The 18,801-nt window shown below is 41.7% G+C and overlaps 1 protein-coding gene across 3 annotated transcripts in view; it reads left to right on the top strand.

Moving 5' to 3' along the window:
* UNC80 (unc-80 subunit of NALCN channel complex) overlaps window positions 1-18,801 on the top strand; it is a 135,137-nt gene that overhangs the window by 21,131 nt on the left and 95,205 nt on the right. Inside the window, exons 9-19 of one of the 3 annotated variants that reach the window (XM_085299332.1) lie at window positions 3,137-3,271; window positions 3,908-4,130; window positions 5,396-5,536; window positions 8,539-8,807; window positions 9,449-9,811; window positions 10,627-10,773; window positions 12,642-12,789; window positions 14,220-14,368; window positions 16,283-16,449; window positions 17,106-17,207; window positions 18,520-18,728. In XM_085299332.1, coding sequence (XP_085155458.1) covers window positions 3,137-3,271; window positions 3,908-4,130; window positions 5,396-5,536; window positions 8,539-8,807; window positions 9,449-9,811; window positions 10,627-10,773; window positions 12,642-12,789; window positions 14,220-14,368; window positions 16,283-16,449; window positions 17,106-17,207; window positions 18,520-18,728 — 2,053 coding nt within the window. Of the gene's footprint in view, window positions 1-3,130; window positions 3,272-3,907; window positions 4,131-5,395; window positions 5,537-8,538; window positions 8,808-9,448; window positions 9,812-10,626; window positions 10,774-12,641; window positions 12,790-14,219; window positions 14,369-16,282; window positions 16,450-17,105; window positions 17,208-18,519; window positions 18,735-18,801 lie in introns of all 3 variants that reach the window. The other 2 variants (XM_085299330.1, XM_085299331.1) reach the window with 2 other exon arrangements.

Raw genomic sequence — 18,801 nt, 5'->3', positions numbered from 1 at the left:
TTCAGCTCATTTCTCCCTTCTTTACAACATTGAAGACTGAAAGCTGCACGGCACGCAGACGTTTAGGCCCCGTTCCATCCCAACTAACTGTAGGCACTTAACCAAGGTTCTTAAATTAGGACTTTCATCACTCAAGGATCTCTGCTAGTCAGAGGAGAGAGTACCACCTCTGGAGGGCAAGGCAATGTTCCTAAGATTTGTCGTTTCTTTGTATCAACGCAAGGGTTTTTATACTGACTTTACCAACTCATCAATAAGAAACAAAGGATATGCTGGAAACCTGCATCTTCAGTCTAGGACTTAAATTCCTAAGCAGGTATCATCGTTTTTGTTTGGTTTGATGCAAGTAAAATTAATGYTCTTCCAGTAGGAAATCGAGTTCTCAAAAAATACTGGCACTTACTGTTCAGTGGGACAGTTTTAGAGTGGCAGCCAGAGACTGATTAAAGACAAAAATAACTGCATCTAGATCAGRTTGGGATGGAGCAGTAGAATTTGTGACAAACTGCAGAGCAACAGGAAGAATGTGGATTTATCAGGTCAACTTCCTGCATCTGCCTAAGTYTCAGCAGAAGTCTCTCACTTCTTGTTGTCTATGTGCCTGAAATCACATTTTAAATATAATCTTGGGATAAACGAGTTTGAATCAACTGTTAAGAGAGCCCAAGAAATATTTTTCATTCATTGCCTAGTGAGTTGAAGAGCAGAGTAGGAGAAGATTCAACGAAGCACACCAACAATCCTTGTTGCAAAGCAAAAGGGGTACTGGATGAAGTGTGAATAAGATCAATACTGACTTCTGTAGAAAGTGACTTTAATCTGAACGTATTTCAGACCAGGCAACACATGACAAGGGAAATCTTYATCGCACCTGTGTGCAGTGAATTCAGCACAAGGACAGGTCTAAGAAATGAAGCCCTTGGAGGCTCACAAACCTCTGCAGTCTTGCAGCAGAATTGCTGGGGCAAAGAGCCAAAGCTTAAATTAAACATAAGACCAATGCAGCTGTAATGAGTAGGTGYCATGTTAATATAAAGCCAGGAATCTCAAGTGTAAAACTTCTGAGAGTTGAGAGGGTATTAATGAGTAAGTATCTGCAGAGTCATGCAAAAGCAATAGAAAACAGGAAGGAAAAGATCTGCAGTAACAGTCTCAAAACTGTTTTGCTTTCATATCCATCTTATGCATATCATAAATGTCACAGTCTATTGCATGGATGTAGTAGCCACATTTTTAAYCAATTTTGAGCAGGAATATTAGCTTAATCTGTTAAAATAGATCATATACCACACTGTAGAGAAAAACTGATTCTGTAATTCATTTTAAGTGTTGTTTGCTGGATACCTACTCTAAGGAGTTTTCAGAGATGGGACTGTGTCTTTGTGTGTTTGTGTAGCGTGTCTCAGTCCTTTTGGTGACCATTAGCCACTTAGTAAAACAGTACTGTAGTAACTAACAGACAAATGTAATGAATCTGGATTAAATTCATATGATCTTTTTTCCAGACAGAAGGAGCTAGAAAGCTTTAAAAGCCAAGAATCGAGTTATGTGAAGTACTGACTGGCCTTGATGTTGAGAAAGGCCAGGGCTGAAGCATGATTTCCTGTCTATTGGATTTTGCATATGACTTCTTTCCTGAATCTTTAATTATATTTGCAAAATGGCTTAAAAGCATATATCAACTAACTCAGACTGAAAACAACTGAAAAAGACTCTCTCTTGTGTGTCTTCTTCATTCTTGCATTGATAAAATAAGTTAGAAGGATTTAAGGGTAGTCTTTCACTAGTCTGAAAAGTCTTGGAAGAACATATGGGCTCTAGTATGCCAGTATTGCAAATACTGCAGTTGATGCTTAACCCTTCTGCTGCAAAGACTATTACTGGCTTCTTCTGGACCTTCATATGCATAAAACTGCACATTCATGTGTATTGCCGAGCTGGGAAACAGTTAGCCTGCATGTAAACCTTCTCTGTTAAAGGAGTCACTTCATCTGCCACTCATATGGCTGTCTCTGGATTGAGAAGCAAGAGGGGTTTTAACATGATCCAGTTCTTCAGTACAGCCTTTCTGATGGGAACGCAAGGAAGAACAACCTCTCCATTTGAAACAAGCTGATATTTAGGCAGAAGAAAATTATCCTGAGGGAATTTGTTCAGGTCAGCTGCACAAACATCTCATGCAGAGTAGCATCAGACCTTTAATGAGAACAGATGGCCAGGAGCTGAGTTTATGCCACCTTCTGTAGCAAAGCCTTTCTTTACATTAGGCAGCTGTAATGTGCCTGGCTCCATGCAGAAGGACTGTAGAGTGCCTTCTACTGAGCTGTCAGTAAGTTCCTGTCAAGGTTTCTGCTGTCTTGGGATATTCTGTGCTATAGAGATACCTCAAGTATGGGAAGAGAACTGTGGTATGGATGAATAATCTGATCCTGGAGCACTGTTATTGCAAGTAAAGTCTTAGGTTTCTTAAGTGGATGAACAAAGCTGAAGGTGACTGTTGCCTCACTCCTGTCTCTCTTCTTTCCCCCAAAACAATCTGTGTGGCAACAACAAAAGTTTGCAACTTTGATAGGAAATCTTGTATTTGTGAAACTGTATAATGCAAATATTTTTACAAATCAAGTTTTTCTTGAAGGGACCTTGCTGCTTATTGCAGTTTAATTCCAAAATACATTATTAAAGGAATACATTATTAAAGGTATAGTCTATTGAATCCTGAACAAAGTACTTCAGAAAGGGTAGCTGTTGTGATTGCTTATACATGTAAAACAAGGCCTCAAGAAGATTGTCTGACACCCATGGTCATACCTGGGGTCAGAATCAGAACAGAATTTGAGTCTTTCAGGCTGCTAGACCATGTTGTAGCAACTCCTGTGGCTTTGTGTGACAATACAATGGCCAGTATAGTGGGCTTTTTTTTTTCTTTTGCATGATGACTAGAATATTTGACAAGGTCCATAACTTTAGAAGCTTCTAAACCATTTCGTTTTTCTTTAAATATAAGAATGAAATTTTATGTGATGAATTGAAGGGTCTTTTCATTTASAATCCTCTTAGGTCTTGCAATTAGCTCTGTTTTTAAGTTGATTATCCTTTGTTTCTCCTTGTGCTTGTTGTGCTCTGTTGGGAGCTGCAGGACCTTACAATGAAATGTAACGAGGAGGAAAAATCACTAAGCACTGAGGCATTTTCTAAGGTTTCACTGACCAACTTGCGTAGGCCAGCAGTTCCAGATCTTTCCACTGACCTGGGCATGAACATTTTCAAAAAGGTGAGTGGAAGAAAATTGTACTTTGATTTATCTATGATTCGGTACCTATGTATCTTGATAAGTAGCAGCTGAAATTCTACCTGGACTATGCATTTATGCTGTATGAGAGACTTGCCTCTCTTTTTATTTAAAGTAATTTTGTCTGTCATAACAGTGGCTTTTTTTATACATTTTCCAACCACAATACTTAAATCTTTACACAGATAACTCTCCTGTTGAGACTAAGCTGAGGGAGGGTACTCAAACAGTGCTGTTTAACACCCAGTTTAAGTGCTGTTACTCACTGTAGTCCAGCTAGGTTAGTGAACTTCTTTTGATGTTTTTATCTCATGCAGATCTGGGTTTGCAGCCATCCCAAGATACTTAGCACAGTTCTGTGGACTGTATGAATCTAGTTAATCTTAAAAGGTCATAAAATTATATGAAGGCCTCTATACCYTCCTGAGGCGTGAGTTCCTTAAAACGCATGTATGGTCGCAGAGCACAGACAGCCTTCCATCTTGGTTATTCACTTTGATAGGAGCTTAGAGTGGAAGGTTACAGTTGGGCTACACACACTTGTCTTGTTCTCTCAAATGCAGTTACATCCCTGAAAGCCTCTACCTGCTCTCATCTATGCTCTTCTTTCTCCTGCAGTTTAAGAGCCGTAAAGAAGACAGAGAGCGTGAACGCAAAGGGTCAATTCCTTTCCATCATACTGGGAAGAAGCGGCAACGAAGGATGGGGGTGCCATTCCTCCTCCATGAGGATCATCTGGATGTCTCACCCACTCGCAGCACCTTTTCCTTTGGCAGTTTCTCTGGAATTGGAGAGGACCGTCGTGGCATTGAAAGGGGAGGATGGCAGACCACTATATTAGGTGAGACATTGTTATTTCTGCCCAGGTTCTGTGCCGTTTGTGCTCAGAGAATAGCAGAGGCTCTTTATTTCTCCATCAGTCCTATTGCCAGCTTATGTCTTTGGTTCTCTTTGCAGCATTGCACACCTGTTTGCAGAGATGACAACTTCTGCGAACTATCCTCTTCTAAGAAGAAATCTCTGGAGAGGCAGCAATATGGTCATTAGGACTATGGCAAAAAATATTCACAGTTTTCCTTGAGTGAATGTTGGATACAAAATAAAAGCGGCATTGCCTCAGATAGTGCTAAGACGCAGTGTTTAAATYTAAATATTGCCTCCGTCAGGCTTCTGAGCTCACTGAGCAACATCTAGGCATTGTTTCTGTTTCACTGACTTACTCTTAAGGACATAAATTTTGGATATGGTAAGCAGCAAAATGATGGTCTAATGCTATGGTGGAGCCTTCTCATGTCCACTTGTTTAGATGGCATCCTTCTGCTAAGCTCTTCATTGTGAAGACATGTTCCTCTTTGGGACACATAACAATGAGCTTATCCAAGTGAATTCTTAGTTTCACGCTCACTTTTTTTTTTTTCCAACGGCTAATATATAGACATTCACATTTTTGTTTAAGAATAGCAGACTTAGCTTCCAAAACGGTCCTTACCATGTCGTCAACATCCAAAGAAGTTTGTTAAATTTTGATCTCCAGGGTTTCATCTGCTTGTCCTGGCTTAATTTCCATTTTTTTCCTCTGACAGTTCAGTGAAGTCATGTAGTTCAGATCTGATGGTCAACATATCCTTCACAGTTCAGAGACAGTACCCCTCTTTCATCACAGTCTTCTAATATGTAACTTACTATATTCCTGAAGAGCTTCCTTTGCTTCAGCAAACCTCATCCCAATATACCTGTTGTCTTTGGAAAAGGGGAGCAAAAACCAAATTCCCATAATTCGCCACAAAGCAGGGAGTTTTTCAGCATTGACCAGTCTCATTTTCCCATACCTGTTGATGGGTGATGGAAGGAATGGGTCTGTGTCAGCTAAATTGGCGTGTGCTGAGGCAAAGAGCCTTGTGGAGAGTTTGTACAGTCGGTCTTTATGTTGATGAGCCCYCATGAGCCATCCCACTAGAGTCTGTTTGGATCTACTTCACAGAGTCCTGGAAGGCCTTGATCTTAGTTGACTCAAATGCTTCAATTTCTAACATCAGGTCCTGTCTCTGGCCTCTAAGCACCTCTCAGATGTGTAAGCCAAGTATCTGTTTCTTGACTTCACTCTAGGAAAGTTTACCAGACGGGGGAGCTCTGACACAGCAACGGAGATGGAAAGTCTCAGCGCTCGGCATTCACATTCTCACCACACCCTGGTCACTGATCTGCCAGACCACTCAAACAGCCATGGCGAGAACACAGTCAAAGAAGGTGAGCTTAACCCAGTAAGAAAGAAACATTTTGCTGGAGCGTGAACGCCAAGAAGCTGAGAAAGTGTTGCTGTTTCCATATGTTAGTATCTGACTAATCTGCGTTTTTGCTTGTGTGGTTTTTTATTTTTTTCCTGTATCTCTTGAATTCTTTTTCTTCCATGTAGAAATATCTTCTGAGCCTTTCTTCTTTATCTCATAATACAGTTTGTTGAAAAAATTGGCAGCCATCAGCTGGGAGAATTACAGGGTTTTTTGCCTTACCACACACAACATGGCACAGAAGTTAAGGCAGACGTTTAATGAAGACAATTTTAGTAATTTCATGGGAAGTCTTGTGGTATTTAAAGTCCCTTGTCAGTCCCTGGCTGCTGGGCTGTGCTCAGAATCCCACTTTTGTCTTAATTTCCCTGTTTCCCAATAGAGGCCTTGTTTTGAAATTTACTTGAAACTCTGAAGTGTTCCTGAGGCCCTTCTGTTTTAGAGCCCTCTGCAGAAATGGCGATGCCAGTGTAATTACAGTGGGAGAGCCCCCAGTGGGATGAAGTGTGCTTCAGGCTTCAGACAGAAGTTTTTCTGTTGGCCTGGCAGCTCTACCTTTGTGAAACAACRTTAGCCAAGATGAGGAAAGCTCTCTTCTGTCAGCAGAGCTGTTTGTACCAAGGGCTTTGCTGGCACTGCTCTACTGCTTATACAGAATGGATTTGTTTTCTCCCATGTGGATAGTGGTACTGGCAATACATGATCGTTAAGATGAGGCCACACTTGTGGTATAGCCCAAGTGCAACCTTAAAACTCAGAGAGCAGGCATCATAAACCCCATTGAGCAGGGCACTGTTGTCTGACARTTTGCACAGAGACAGACTTATCTAGGAGGTTACAGATGCACTTGCGTAGTATGTGCCAGAATCTTGGGAGCTCCCAAAGATCTGCTTTTTTAGCACAGAAAATCTGAGTAGCCTGAGAGGACCGATTTGCATCAGCTGTAATCAGYACAGGCACATCTCTTTCATTTCTGACTGCCAGGCAAAGCTCTTCTCTGGGATCAGCTCTGCAGAGTGTCGTCTTGACCTGYGTTTTTTCTGTAGGACAGCAATCCCATTCACTATACCAGCTTCCTTGCCAAATATTTTTTTAAAAGCTAGCCACAGTCAATGCGTGCCTCTCTAATTGGTCCCCCAGGTGCAATTGTACTGCAAATATATGAATATTAGACCAAATTATACTATTGTCAGTGATACTCTATGGCTTTGAAGGAATGCATCTGTAATCAGAGAATAAATACAAATATTATGTATTTCTTGTTTTGTGTGGCCAATTATATCCAAGCATCCTGTTCATTCATAATTCTTCATCTGTTTACTTTCCCTGGCCAGAAGAAACTTGTTAACAAGTTCATTTCTTCTGGCTGATACACTGAAAAACAGAGCTGAAACAGCAGTTATATCCATGTGCGTGCTTAAGAGGAGTCATGGGCACGTGCTGTAGGCATGCATGAGTGTAAATGAAGGGTCCTCAGTCCTCTTTCCCTACCTCTGTGAGTCCCAACCAGAGGTCAGCTCTACCAGTGAACTTCTTTATGAAATAAAGATGGAGCACAGGAGACATTACTTTATGTAGATTTTGAATGTAGGTTTTCATTAACTTTTTCAAAACTAACTAGCCAAAATCCCAGCAAAACAAAAAAGAGCTACTCTCGGATAACTGTCAAACTTGCTGTCTCAGGAACAAAATTTCCTAATTCCATGTTTTCTTTATCATCATCTTTACCATGCAAGCATTGCTAATTGTCATTAAAAAGTTACACTTGCCAAGAAATAATCCTGTGATCTCATATTAGGTACAGCAGGTACTTCCTGGCCTGATTGTTGCCTGATTTGTAGCTTAGTTCCAGGTAGGGCCAWTAACCTTGGGACTTTTCTCTTAATAAATAGTACTAGTTCAGTGCTGGCAGGGCTGCACAGGCTGTGAGGGAGTGTAGTCACCACTCTGGTTGTATTGTGCTAGTAAAAACTTGCCAAAGTYTATTATTAGGCCAGTGCTTGAAGATTCTCATTAAGCTTACATTATTTTGTTCATCATAACACGTTATATAGTCTTCAGTATAGGTTCTTTGTTATTCCATGGTACTGTCTGGCAGAAAGTGATCTAATCAACACTATAGGGTACCTTGGAGGCATAGGGTCTGTTAACACTACAGTGTGTGTGTAGACCTACTTATGAAGTTGTAATACTATGGTGAATACCTGATTAAATTAGCCTGGTACAAAATGCTCTCACTAGCWGTGCTAACCAGTTTAAGCTTGGCCATATCCTGAGAACCCTTCTCTGAATGCTGTGAACTGAGACTATGTTGCCTTTCTCATCATTCAGCTTTGCATTCTGGAGGTGTTTTAGACTGTCACAGATAGTGTTATGAGCACATGGCTCTTCGTGCCTCCCCCCCCCCAAAAAAAAAAAAAAAAAAAAAAAAACCCAAAACAATGTAAACAATGTGACGAATTCTTTCATACTGGTATGACCTAGAAAGCTGATCTGAATTGCTGCTGCTCTTATCCTACCTTCACGCCTACATCTAGCTGCAGAGTTCCCCTTTCCCTTGCTGCTTATGAGACCAGAYGTTGGAGCAGTACAGGGAGCTGAGCTAACCAAAAGCTCATTGCCCTTTTGGTAGGTGGATTTAAGCTGGTTGAGCTGCCTGATCTCCATAATGGCATCGCTGACTGAGATGCCATGGAACTGAGATACCATGAAACTGAACTGTTAGAGCAACCTTGGAGTGGYTGTAACTTGTAGTGGTGACCAAGAGTAATATTTTAAAGAAAGAAATGTATCTGTGCTTTTGTTCCTGTACCTACAGCAAGAATTAGGAACCTGTCATGTCTTTCTGCATTGCAAGCTGCATTCTGAGCTGCTCACTTGTTGCAAGTAAGTACAGCCTCAGTCTGTCTTTTGATAACCCTAGAGAAGGAAATTCACAGGTAGTGGTTTTCCTCCCTACAGTGCGATCCCAGATCTCCACAATCACTGTGGCCACCTTCAACACTACCTTGGCCTCATTCAACGTGGGGTACGCTGATTTCTTCAGTGAGCACATGAGGAAACTTTGCAACCAAGTGCCCATTCCAGAGATGCCCCATGAGCCACTGGCATGTACCAACCTCCCACGGAGCCTGACAGACTCCTGCATCAATTACAGTTGCTTGGAGGATACAGATCACATTGATGGAACCAACAACTTTGTCCACAAGAACGGCATGCTGGATCTCTCGGTAATTGGCAAGGAGCGAGAAAAGCCGGGTCCCTCTTCTGTCAATATAGCTGTACCACTGGGATCAGGGTTTTGACGGGCTTTTCCTCTACCTCTTTATATGACTTCTCTCAGCAATACGTAAAGGTCAGTCAGATAAATTTGTGCATATTGTAAAAGTCTCTTCTGAGATAGTGCAACTCCAATTACTCCTCACAAGGAGGAGTGCATGTGCATGTGGAATGCACACATCAAGCCTTCGAGTGCTGTTATTTAATGGTTGTGCTCCTGGGGCATGCACTAAGTTCCCTTTAAAAGAGCATAAAACTGAACACCACCTTTCTTCTAATGGCACCTTAAAACTCACCTTTGCTGCATTCCCCCTAATGACTTGACAGCTCCTGGTGCACTGAAGCAGTGTTCTTAGGTTCACAGATGTCATCTCATGGTTTCCTTTTTTGCCTGACTGTGCCCAGCCTGTGGTCTCTTGTCTTACACTTGGATTGTAGGCTTTTGGGGTTGAGGGTTGGATCTTCTTCATTCTGAGTTTGTACAGTGCCTGCTATAATGAGTTTCTGGTCTGAGACTGAAATTTCCAGGCACTAAGTAGCAATAAGAGAAAAAATAAGTCTGACTTTGGAATATGATGTTTGAATCTGCCAGGTGGTCCTGAAGGCAGTTTATTTGGTCCTGAACCATGATATTAGCTCCCGAATCTGTGATGTGGCATTGAACATTGTTGAGTGCTTGCTTCAACTTGGAGTGGTGCCCTGTGTAGAGAAAGTCCGGAGGAAGAGTGAGAATAAAGAAAATGAAGCCCCTGAAAAACGACCAAGTGAAGGATCCTTCCAGCTTAAAGGAGCTGCTTCTGGAGGTTCAACTAGTGGATTTGGGGCTCCCCCAGTCAGTGGAGATGGAGATGGAGGAGAAGAAGGAGGTGGAGAAGGGGGAGGAGGTGGAAGCGATGGAGGAGGTGGAGGAGGAGGAGGAGGGCCCTATGAGAAGAATGACAAAAATCAAGAAAAGGTTTGTCTTCCTTCCCTTTATTAAGTTTCTGTGCATACTGTAGGGTCTCTAAAGACTGAGCATGTCTGCGTATGCAGAATGGCATATGCAACTGCCCTTCTGTCCGTCTTTCTTACTAATCTGCACCAAAATGACAAATTAATTTGGTTTTCTCTGGTGCTCACAGGGGTTCCTCTGAAGAAACACAATTGGGAATTCAGGCACTGCAACTATGCAACTACTACAACAAAGCAGCAGCCACAAGCAGAGTTTGTAGGCATGGACATTTTCAATATCCTGTCAAATGCCTGGAATCCTCAATTGCATTGATATTTTAGGTGTATAGTGCAAATTTAAGTAAAAACAATCTAGTGTGCAAGTACAAGTTTTTTTCTTTGACCATAAATCATAAATTTTTCAATGTTGCAGTGAGAGTTGGCCAAGACAGGCTGCTGCTGACCCCCAAAGTTACCGCAATTCATAGTAGCACAGTACCTTAGACATTTTAAAAATAGACTTGATTTTTCTGCTTAAGCAAACCAGTTCTCTGTTTTTCAGGCAGAATTTATTTAAAAAGTAGTAAGCATTGAATATTATTAACAGCTTATAAGAGGCTTCCCATTTATAGCATGATTTTTTGAGGGGAATTGAAAGGGAGGAGTCTGGTCCCTAAACTTAATAATAATAATAATTGCAGTAGGCGTTTCAAGAGTAATAGCTCAGTAATGAAGTGTTTGAGAAGAGAAATGAGGAGTAATTTGTAAAGAGTGAAATACTAATAAATGCCAGTAGTTGTGCCATGGGTTTCACACCATGTTTTCCTCTGTGATTCTCAGGATGAAGGCACATCTGTCAGCACCCACAGGCTGGCACTCACAATGCTGATCAAAATTGTGAAATCCCTGGGTTGTGCCTATGGTTGTGGAGAAGGACACCGAGGGCTCTCTGGAGATCGCCTGAGACACCAGGTATTCCGGGAGAATGTAAGGAAATTAAAGCTCATTATAGTGTCCTCCTTGTACTTCTGACATCAGCTGCCTGAGATCACTGTCTGCCCCCTCTGTAGCTTCCTATATATTGGCAATAGATCTGTTGCTGTTTGTCTCAGCTTGCAGACTGTGGTGCAGCCCAGCTGAAGGAGATTTTCAGCTATCTTCTTCCTTTCCAGACTCCTGGGCTTGTCAGGAGTAAGCCTGAGGTTAGGGTGCTTCTGAGCACTCCAATGGATGGCTTGTCTGGAAGAGACAAATGCATGGGAGCAAAGCCCCTGTGTGAGGAAGTTACAAGTCATTTCTTACGCTGGCAGTACCCCAGTAGAGTAGGCTGTTTACAAGAGGTGCAGCTATTTTGAGTTGCAAATCTGATTTCAGAAGTCCAAAGCATAGTTGTGTTCACTTTTCCGTATGGTGATTACAACTGATTGCTGCTGGGCTGCTCCATCAGCTCCTGATAACTGGAGTGCACTGTCTGTGCAGGCATGTTCATGTGCTGAAAGGAAGTAGAACACTCATCCTCTATGGAAGGAGAGTGGAGGTGGTTATATTTTGATTCCTGACATTTTTGATTCTGCCCAAATTAGAGCGGCAGAAAGTGCCCAGGATATAGTCTAGACATCTGACTTCTTCCAGAAGTGTTTTGAGTCTAGGCCTTAAGAATCTYTCTGAAATCAGTCCAGAGCACTGTCAAACTGTGAAAGGTTGTCTTCAGCACATGCTTCTTCGTCGCATTCTGTGCTTGCAGCAGTGGACATTTTTGATGCATGTAATGAGAATTTACACTGTGCCTGTCCACAGTGAGAGTGGGAATGGGAGCCAGGTTCTTCTCCATGGCTTTGGTGAGTGTGAGCCACGCAGGTGGAGCTATAATTTGGTTTTGGGATCTGAGCTRGCTTGCTCAGAGATGGATCAGCTGCCTCTGTATCATGCAGCATTCTTCTGTTAGCTAGACTTTCGGGTAACAAGGAGACTGCAGTAGTAATGTTGGTTCTGCATTGTGTTGGAGCTGACTCAGCAAAACATCTAGGCCTATGGAAAACATTAAGCATAAATGAATAGGYCTCTTGGAGCCAAAGTTTTTGCAAGATTCATTGAATTGAAGCCTTCATGGGAAGGGATTTTACTACAGTTTTAAGTCTGCTGCTCTTTTCTGTGTGTCTGTCCAGACTGCTTTGCATGCACCATTTGTGTTGACTGCATGCACAAATGCATGTCTGAGTTCACTGAAAAGCTGAGCACCCTTTTGTAGRTAGTGGGAAGGGTTCATGCTCCCCCCAGAGCTGATATTTTGGACTTTGTAATTCCARCCGACTTGGGTCCCGTTGGTTGGGTACTTTTACAATAAGAAGTTGATGGTTAATAGCTTTTAAATAAAAAGATTGGTTTGTGTAATATAAATTAATCGCTGAGAACAGGTTCATCAAATGGATGAGGTCTGAGCTATAGGCTGAAAATCAGGTGCCTGTGGCTGAGAACCTGTTTCACCAAGGCAGTAAGTCATGAGTGATGTAATATGTTCCTACTTCATTCATATTCAGCGAGATTTTACTTTTGTGGGTAAAGGGGGAGGGGAAAAGGCAGTGATACATGGCTAGGAGTAACTTCAGCATACCACCTCCAAACAGTGGCACTCATACTGATGCAGTGTTTCCTTGTGCTGAATTTCTTGTTTGCTTCAGATATGAGTCTGTGTTCTGTTACAGGACCTGAACCTTCTGACTGCTAAAGGAGGTTACTTTAGTCAACACAGTGGAGCACTGACAAAGCTAGAGCAGAAGAGGGACCCTGAAATACTCCTGTTAACAAAACTTGAACATATACTTTGATGCTATTTGATTCAATGAATGTCATTGCAGGCTCAGAATTGCCTCACAAAGCTGTACAGGCTGGATAAGATGCAGTTCCGGCAGACCATGAGAGATTACGTGAACAGGGATTCTCTGAATAATGTGGTGGATTTTCTGCATGCTTTGCTGGGATTCTGCATGGAGCCAGTCACTGACAGTAAGTATAGCTGGCATCAAAAGCTCTTGGATATTCCTAACTGGTACTGTCAGAAGGAAACTATGCCTTTTTCTCTTCCTTTAAAAAGGAAAAAAAACCTCTGAATTTCTACCATCAAAATGCAATAGTCAAATCCTCAGCCAGTGGAGGTAAGTGTGATTCCAGTGAAGGAGCTGAAACTCCTCTGATTTGACCACTCAGTGATCTGGCCTAGATAACTGTATCACCTAATGCAACTAAAATTGAAAGCTTCTCTTTTGATTCAATCTACCTGCTGTTTATGGTTTCCCAAAGAAAATGTTTTCACTCAACTATGCCTTGGGCAAGAACTTTTCTGCTTCATGACATGACCAGACGCCAGCTGGAATGGCCTGTATAATCTACGTTTTATTCTGAATAGAGATACAATGGAGCATTAAAACCCTCTGCAGTGCCTCAGGTGGGGCAGTAAATAGCAAGAACAGATCATAAACAAGAACATGACCACAATAATGTACATGCCTGCAGTATGAATCTCAGTGTGTATATATATGAATATATATTTTTCCTTTTTCTAAATTAGGAAAACGATTCCAGATGCTATTAGAATGACCAAACACTTACATTTGGTCACTGCACACAGTAGCAGTTACAGTGACCGTTYGCAATATAGGAGTAGCTGCTCCAAAGCAAACAAGTCTGCCTAGTCTGTTAACCTAGCTCAGATCACAGCATTTCAAAGAAAGCATAAAGAGAAACTATGTAGCAGGCTTTTGTGAAGAAGATACCCCTAGGAAGTTTTGCCAAGTGTTCATTGATGATTGACTGGCTTTTGCTTTGAAGCTTGGCAGCCCATGCTCATGAAAGTCTGTCTTCTCACCTAATAAAACTGGGGTGGTTCTTGTTATCCATATAAATGTGTAATTCTTTTTTAAATCATTCTCAGAGCTTGGTCTCTTTGGGCACCTTTTTAGAACAGCATTTTTTGAGTGCAGAAGTTTTTTTTGTTGTTTTTTTTGGGGGGGGGGTTGAGGCTTTTGTTTTTTGTTTTTTTTTGTTGTTTTTTTTTTTTTTTAATGAGCGTTAAGCTTACCTCTTCTCAGTTTAATCAAGCATCTCTTGTTCTTTAGAAATAGTAAACAGAAAAGGTGGAGGTATTTAGTGTGTTATTTTGTAAGCCTCTAAATGAGAAGTGGATAAAGGGAAGCTGAACTGGCACTAGTCTTTTTCTATCCATATTCATTCTATAATCATTTCTGGGAAGATTCCATCTTTCTCATTTACTTTGCCCTTCCCTTCTGCTGTATTATTTATGGATTTTAGATGGGGACAGGATTTTAGGTGGAGACTTGCCATGTCTGATGTATCTGAATACCTCAAAGTTTGTCATTAAGCCATCTGTTTTAAATTGCTCTTAACAAGAGGGGCTTGCTTGTGCTTGAATTTTACAGACAGAGCTGGATTTGGGAATAACTTCACCACAGTGGACAACAAGTCTACAGCCCAGAATGTAGAAGGTATTATTGTCAGCGCTATGTTCAAATCATTGATAACTCGCTGTGCTTCCACTACACATGAACTGCACAGCCCAGAAAACCTGGTAAGCACTTGATTTCATGTTTGCAAAGTTGCCTTTTCCCTTGAGTGTCACCAGTGAGGCTTTACAGTCAAGGCTGAATTCAGTCTAGCGAAATTCTATGGGTAGAACAARCTATGCAGTCATGGATGAAACATGACAAAAATGTCATGCCTTCTTTTCCTTCCTGCCTGGGAGTCTGACATAGCCGGGACAAAGTTACAAACTGTGAATCGTGGTTTCATCTCTATTCAAGTAGCCACTTTGAGAGGTTTTTTTTTCGTGAATTTGAACCTTTCCAAATGGATTAGTACTAGGCTGGAATGAGGGACTAATGAAAAGACAACATCCAGCATAAATCAACTTTCATCAAAAAGACTCACATAGTCTGCCACTGGTGGGCCACATCTTTAACCAAGTAAAGGATATGGCCCAGGAATTGTGGACTATTTGAGTTTCCTAACAGCAACTTGGTAGGTGTTCTCAGGTCTTAGACCTGCGTTCATTTACTAAGCAGCTGGAGCAGAGTAAAATATTGCTGGCCCCTGGCTATGTGTAGTCTCCTCAGAACAGTCAGCAGAATGGATGATTTGAGCTCTCTTCTTCCAAACTTGTGCAGAGTCTGTCAGTTAGTTTCAAACCACCTCCTTTATTATCTGAAATTAGATTTTTTTTTTTAATTTATTTTATGTTTTTGTGAAAGCAAGCAAGAAATGCTCATGTACTCCATCCTGATGGCAGGACTATAGAAGCACTAAAGTCCAGCTAAAGGGGCAATAACCCTCTGCCAAGGAGAGCAGGGAGAGGGAAAGGGCAGAGCAGCAGCTTAAACCAGCAGCATAATTTCCTTATGTCCACATCCACTTGTCCTGATGTAGATTCCGCTGGAATGTTTCTCAGCAGAGATTCAACAGTGGGATGCAGAAAAACATGCATCATTGCTGGAACCGAGATTAGAGTTGCTGTGTGTACTTCCCCATAAAAATTGTATACCTTTCTGGAGGCAAGAGGGCTAGAGCGCTAGACCGCATTTCAGCTAGTGCATGAGCTCACACTTATCTTTAAGCAGAGCACTGTCAAGTGTGTCTGTATAGAGAGCATAGTATCGGGAGTGTGTTAGAGGATTCCCTGTCATTGGGTCACTCTGCGGCTTTGAAGTCAGTCATATCTAATGTCTTGCTGAAGAAGAGCTTTACTTGCAATACGGATAGACTTATGCATTCTTTGCTGAATGCTGGCTCTGTAGTTCCTGCTTGGGAATTTTCAGAGTAATACATCATCTTTTAGGGTAGTTAGCAGATCAAAAGTCAGACGTTGTAAAAGTCTTCCTCCATCCCCTTGCCCCCAGAGAAAAAGGTGACCTTGGCATGTCACGATGTGAGTGAATGTTTGGAACTATAAAGAACCTTGAGTGTAGGAGTAGATTGGGGAATGAGTGAGTCATTCCTCTTTTCCCATGATACAGAGCTCTAAAATAATTAAGAAAAATCCCAAGACGCCCACAGATTTTGAAACAAAACATGCAATTTCTTACATTCTGCTTTTTTTTTTTCTTCCTTCATTTGGCCTTTTTCATGCTTTTTAATATTATGGCTAGATAAACGGGATAAAGCAGGCTTTAAGTCATCTTTGCAGCTCCCTCATCTTGCAGCTGTTTTAGCCTCTGACACCTCTACAGCTGCTTTAGCTGACTTCAGAGCATGTTCCACAACAGTAATGTTCTTCATTGCCTCCTTGTTCTACATTCACTGAATAGAATTCCCAGCTTTTGATCCCAGACAGAAAACACAAACTCTATACATGGAGAGTAGATCGTACAACAGCCAGAGGAAATAATGGCCTGCTTTACAGTGGCACATTAGAAACTGCTGATCTTGTTGCTTCTTCACAAACTGCAGACTGTATTCTGTTTCCCTCTTTGGATGTCTTGTTAACCAGGGCTTGTACTGTGATATCCGACAACTGATTCAGTTTATCAAGGAGGCTCATGGGAATGTCTTTCGGAGAGTTGCACTAAGTGCCCTCTTGGATAGTGCAGAAAAGTTAATACCAGGGAAAAAAGCAGAAGAAACAGAGCAAGAGCCGAAACCTTCTGGGAGCAAAAGGTTGGTGTCTGGGAAGGAGAAAGCAAACGTGGCTTCTATATGGCTGTATGACTACATGCACTGAACACAAATCCATGAAGTCTGAGGGCTTGTGTGTTTTATCTTCAAAGTGTAGTGTGGCAGCAGTTTCCCTTAAAAGTTGATGACCTGAGACTGTCGTGAATTTGCAGCAAAAAGTGTTAGCCCTTGTATACAGGAGACCCAAGAAAACAACCCAGTGGAAGCACTGGGAGGAGGAAAGGGTAGGAGAAGTAAAAAGTAGTGTGCGACACAGCTTTTAATGTGTATCAGATTCTGGGGAAGGTTAGTGTTGTTTATCTGACAGACACACTCTGGTATGCAAAACAAGGCCAAAAGAAATCTAGTTCTGACATGCTTCTCTATCGCAAAGAAACTTTCTCTTTTGAGGCTTGTCATACTGCAGTGTAGGAAAGAAGGATCAGAAAGGGTTGAAAAGCTCCTAGAAGTCTTGCCCTTGCTTCTAAGACCTGGTGCSTATTTGATAGGTGATACAAATGAAGGCAGTAAGCTACTAAGCAGCGGACATATCTCTGTTCATTGTTCAGCAGAGCCAGTTTTCATGATGTGTAGCTATGTGATGATCATGAGATGGGACATCTATTTGCTTTGGCTGACAATTTACGTTGTCTATGTAGATCTGAGGTGGGAAGCGTCATCAYTGACAAAGGTCAGGCATCAACTGCCCCTGATGAATGTCGTAGTTGCATCTCAAGCCGTCCGATGCAAACTCCAGAACAGTAAGTGTATATTGAATAGTTTGACTGCATTATTTCTAACAGCTTTCTCTGGGGTTAGTGCAAGTGGGCAGGGCAGCAAAGACTCTTCTCTTTGGATGGTACAACAACTGCGTAGAGCATCTGTTCAGAAGTTGCTAGTTACATCCAGGAATTACTATTTTCAATGCTGCAAAGTGGCCTCTGCTTGATTTTCATGGGGAACCATTTGAAATTCTCAAATAAGACTGCAGTAGATTTGTCAATATCTCATACTACGATAGCTTTGAATAGGGTGTTAATAGAGATGTTATCACAGCTGTTCACCATGCTCTGTTTGCAGTTTTAGGGAGCGATTTCATTCCTTTTCAACTTCCAAGTTGTTGCAAAGGTCATTAATCTTTTACTGCTTCCCAAGAGTCAGCCTACTTCTGACTTGACTTGGATCTGCAGTCTCCTGAGTGTTGCATTTCCTTCATCAGCAGAGATGCTTTAGCAATTCTCTTAATGAATGAATCAACCTGTTGTTAGGTGTTATGCATGTTTGAAGTATCTATTGCCCCCAAAAATCTACCATTTAATACTAAAGTAAATTTAATCAGTGTTCTGTGAAATTGTAGAAGATTTTATAAATGACTTGTCCAAACTTTGTTACAAAACCAGTGGCTATTTAACTTCTTTGTGTCTTTGAATCCGCATATGTCTTGCTAAATTGTTTTAGAGATGCACTGTTGGAAGACATTACCCAAGGGCCCAGAGCTCTATGTTACATATTTTCTTGTTGAACTGAGCCTGCAGAGTCTCACTGTTGCTGAAACTACAAGAACAGAAAACTATTTACTACTACAGCAGGTTGTTCTGCTCTAAGCCCTGCGACAGCCATGGAATGTGTCAAGATTATAGGCAAATATACTGTTCCTGTTCCAATACAATAATGAGAACTGTGACTCCAGCAGGTTCCTAAATGGCTGTCATGATGTCCAAAAGCTCTTTAGTATACGCGCTTGTAGAAAGCACTAGTGTAGTCTTGTCCAATATGGGTCATTTTGACCAAGAAGATGAGGTGTTTGTTCACTTGTAGGAACTAAAAATTGGAATGACCTGCTGCAGTGGGCAAGCTCCTTAGGTAGAAAAGATGATTAATTTCTGCCTTAAACAATATCAAGTATGTGGTCAAACTTGATTATGTCCCACTGAGAATAATGTTTGGAATTCAAAATGTAAAAACCTCAAAGAGCACAGAGGTTAGYAGGGGGCTGGGAGATAGAGGCCTCATTCCCCTCAGCATATAAACTCACTGAAATGCAGTTCACAGTTTGCATGCCTTTTTTTCTAGTGATGAGCAAATACAAGGGGCTGTTCTGGGACGCAAGGACTTCTGGCGAAAGATGTTCAAGTCACAGAGTGCAGCAAGTGATACCAGCAGCCAGTCTGAGCAGGACACATCTGAGTGCACCACTGCTCACTCTGGGACCACCACAGACAGGCGCTCCCGCTCCCGTTCCCGACGAATCTCCCTCCGAAAGAAACTCAAACTCCCCATAGGTAAATGTATGTTTCAGCATATTCTCTCTCTCTCTCTCTCTCTCTCTCTCTCTCTCTCTCTCTCTCTCTCTCT

Source organism: Rhea americana, unplaced genomic scaffold, assembly GCF_003343005.1.
Source record: "Rhea americana isolate MKP2758 unplaced genomic scaffold, rheAme1 scaffold_15, whole genome shotgun sequence".
Lineage (NCBI taxonomy): Eukaryota > Metazoa > Chordata > Aves > Rheiformes > Rheidae > Rhea > Rhea americana.
The sequence above is the reverse complement of the archived record's forward strand: the minus strand, read 5'-3'. Positions and strand labels throughout refer to the sequence as shown.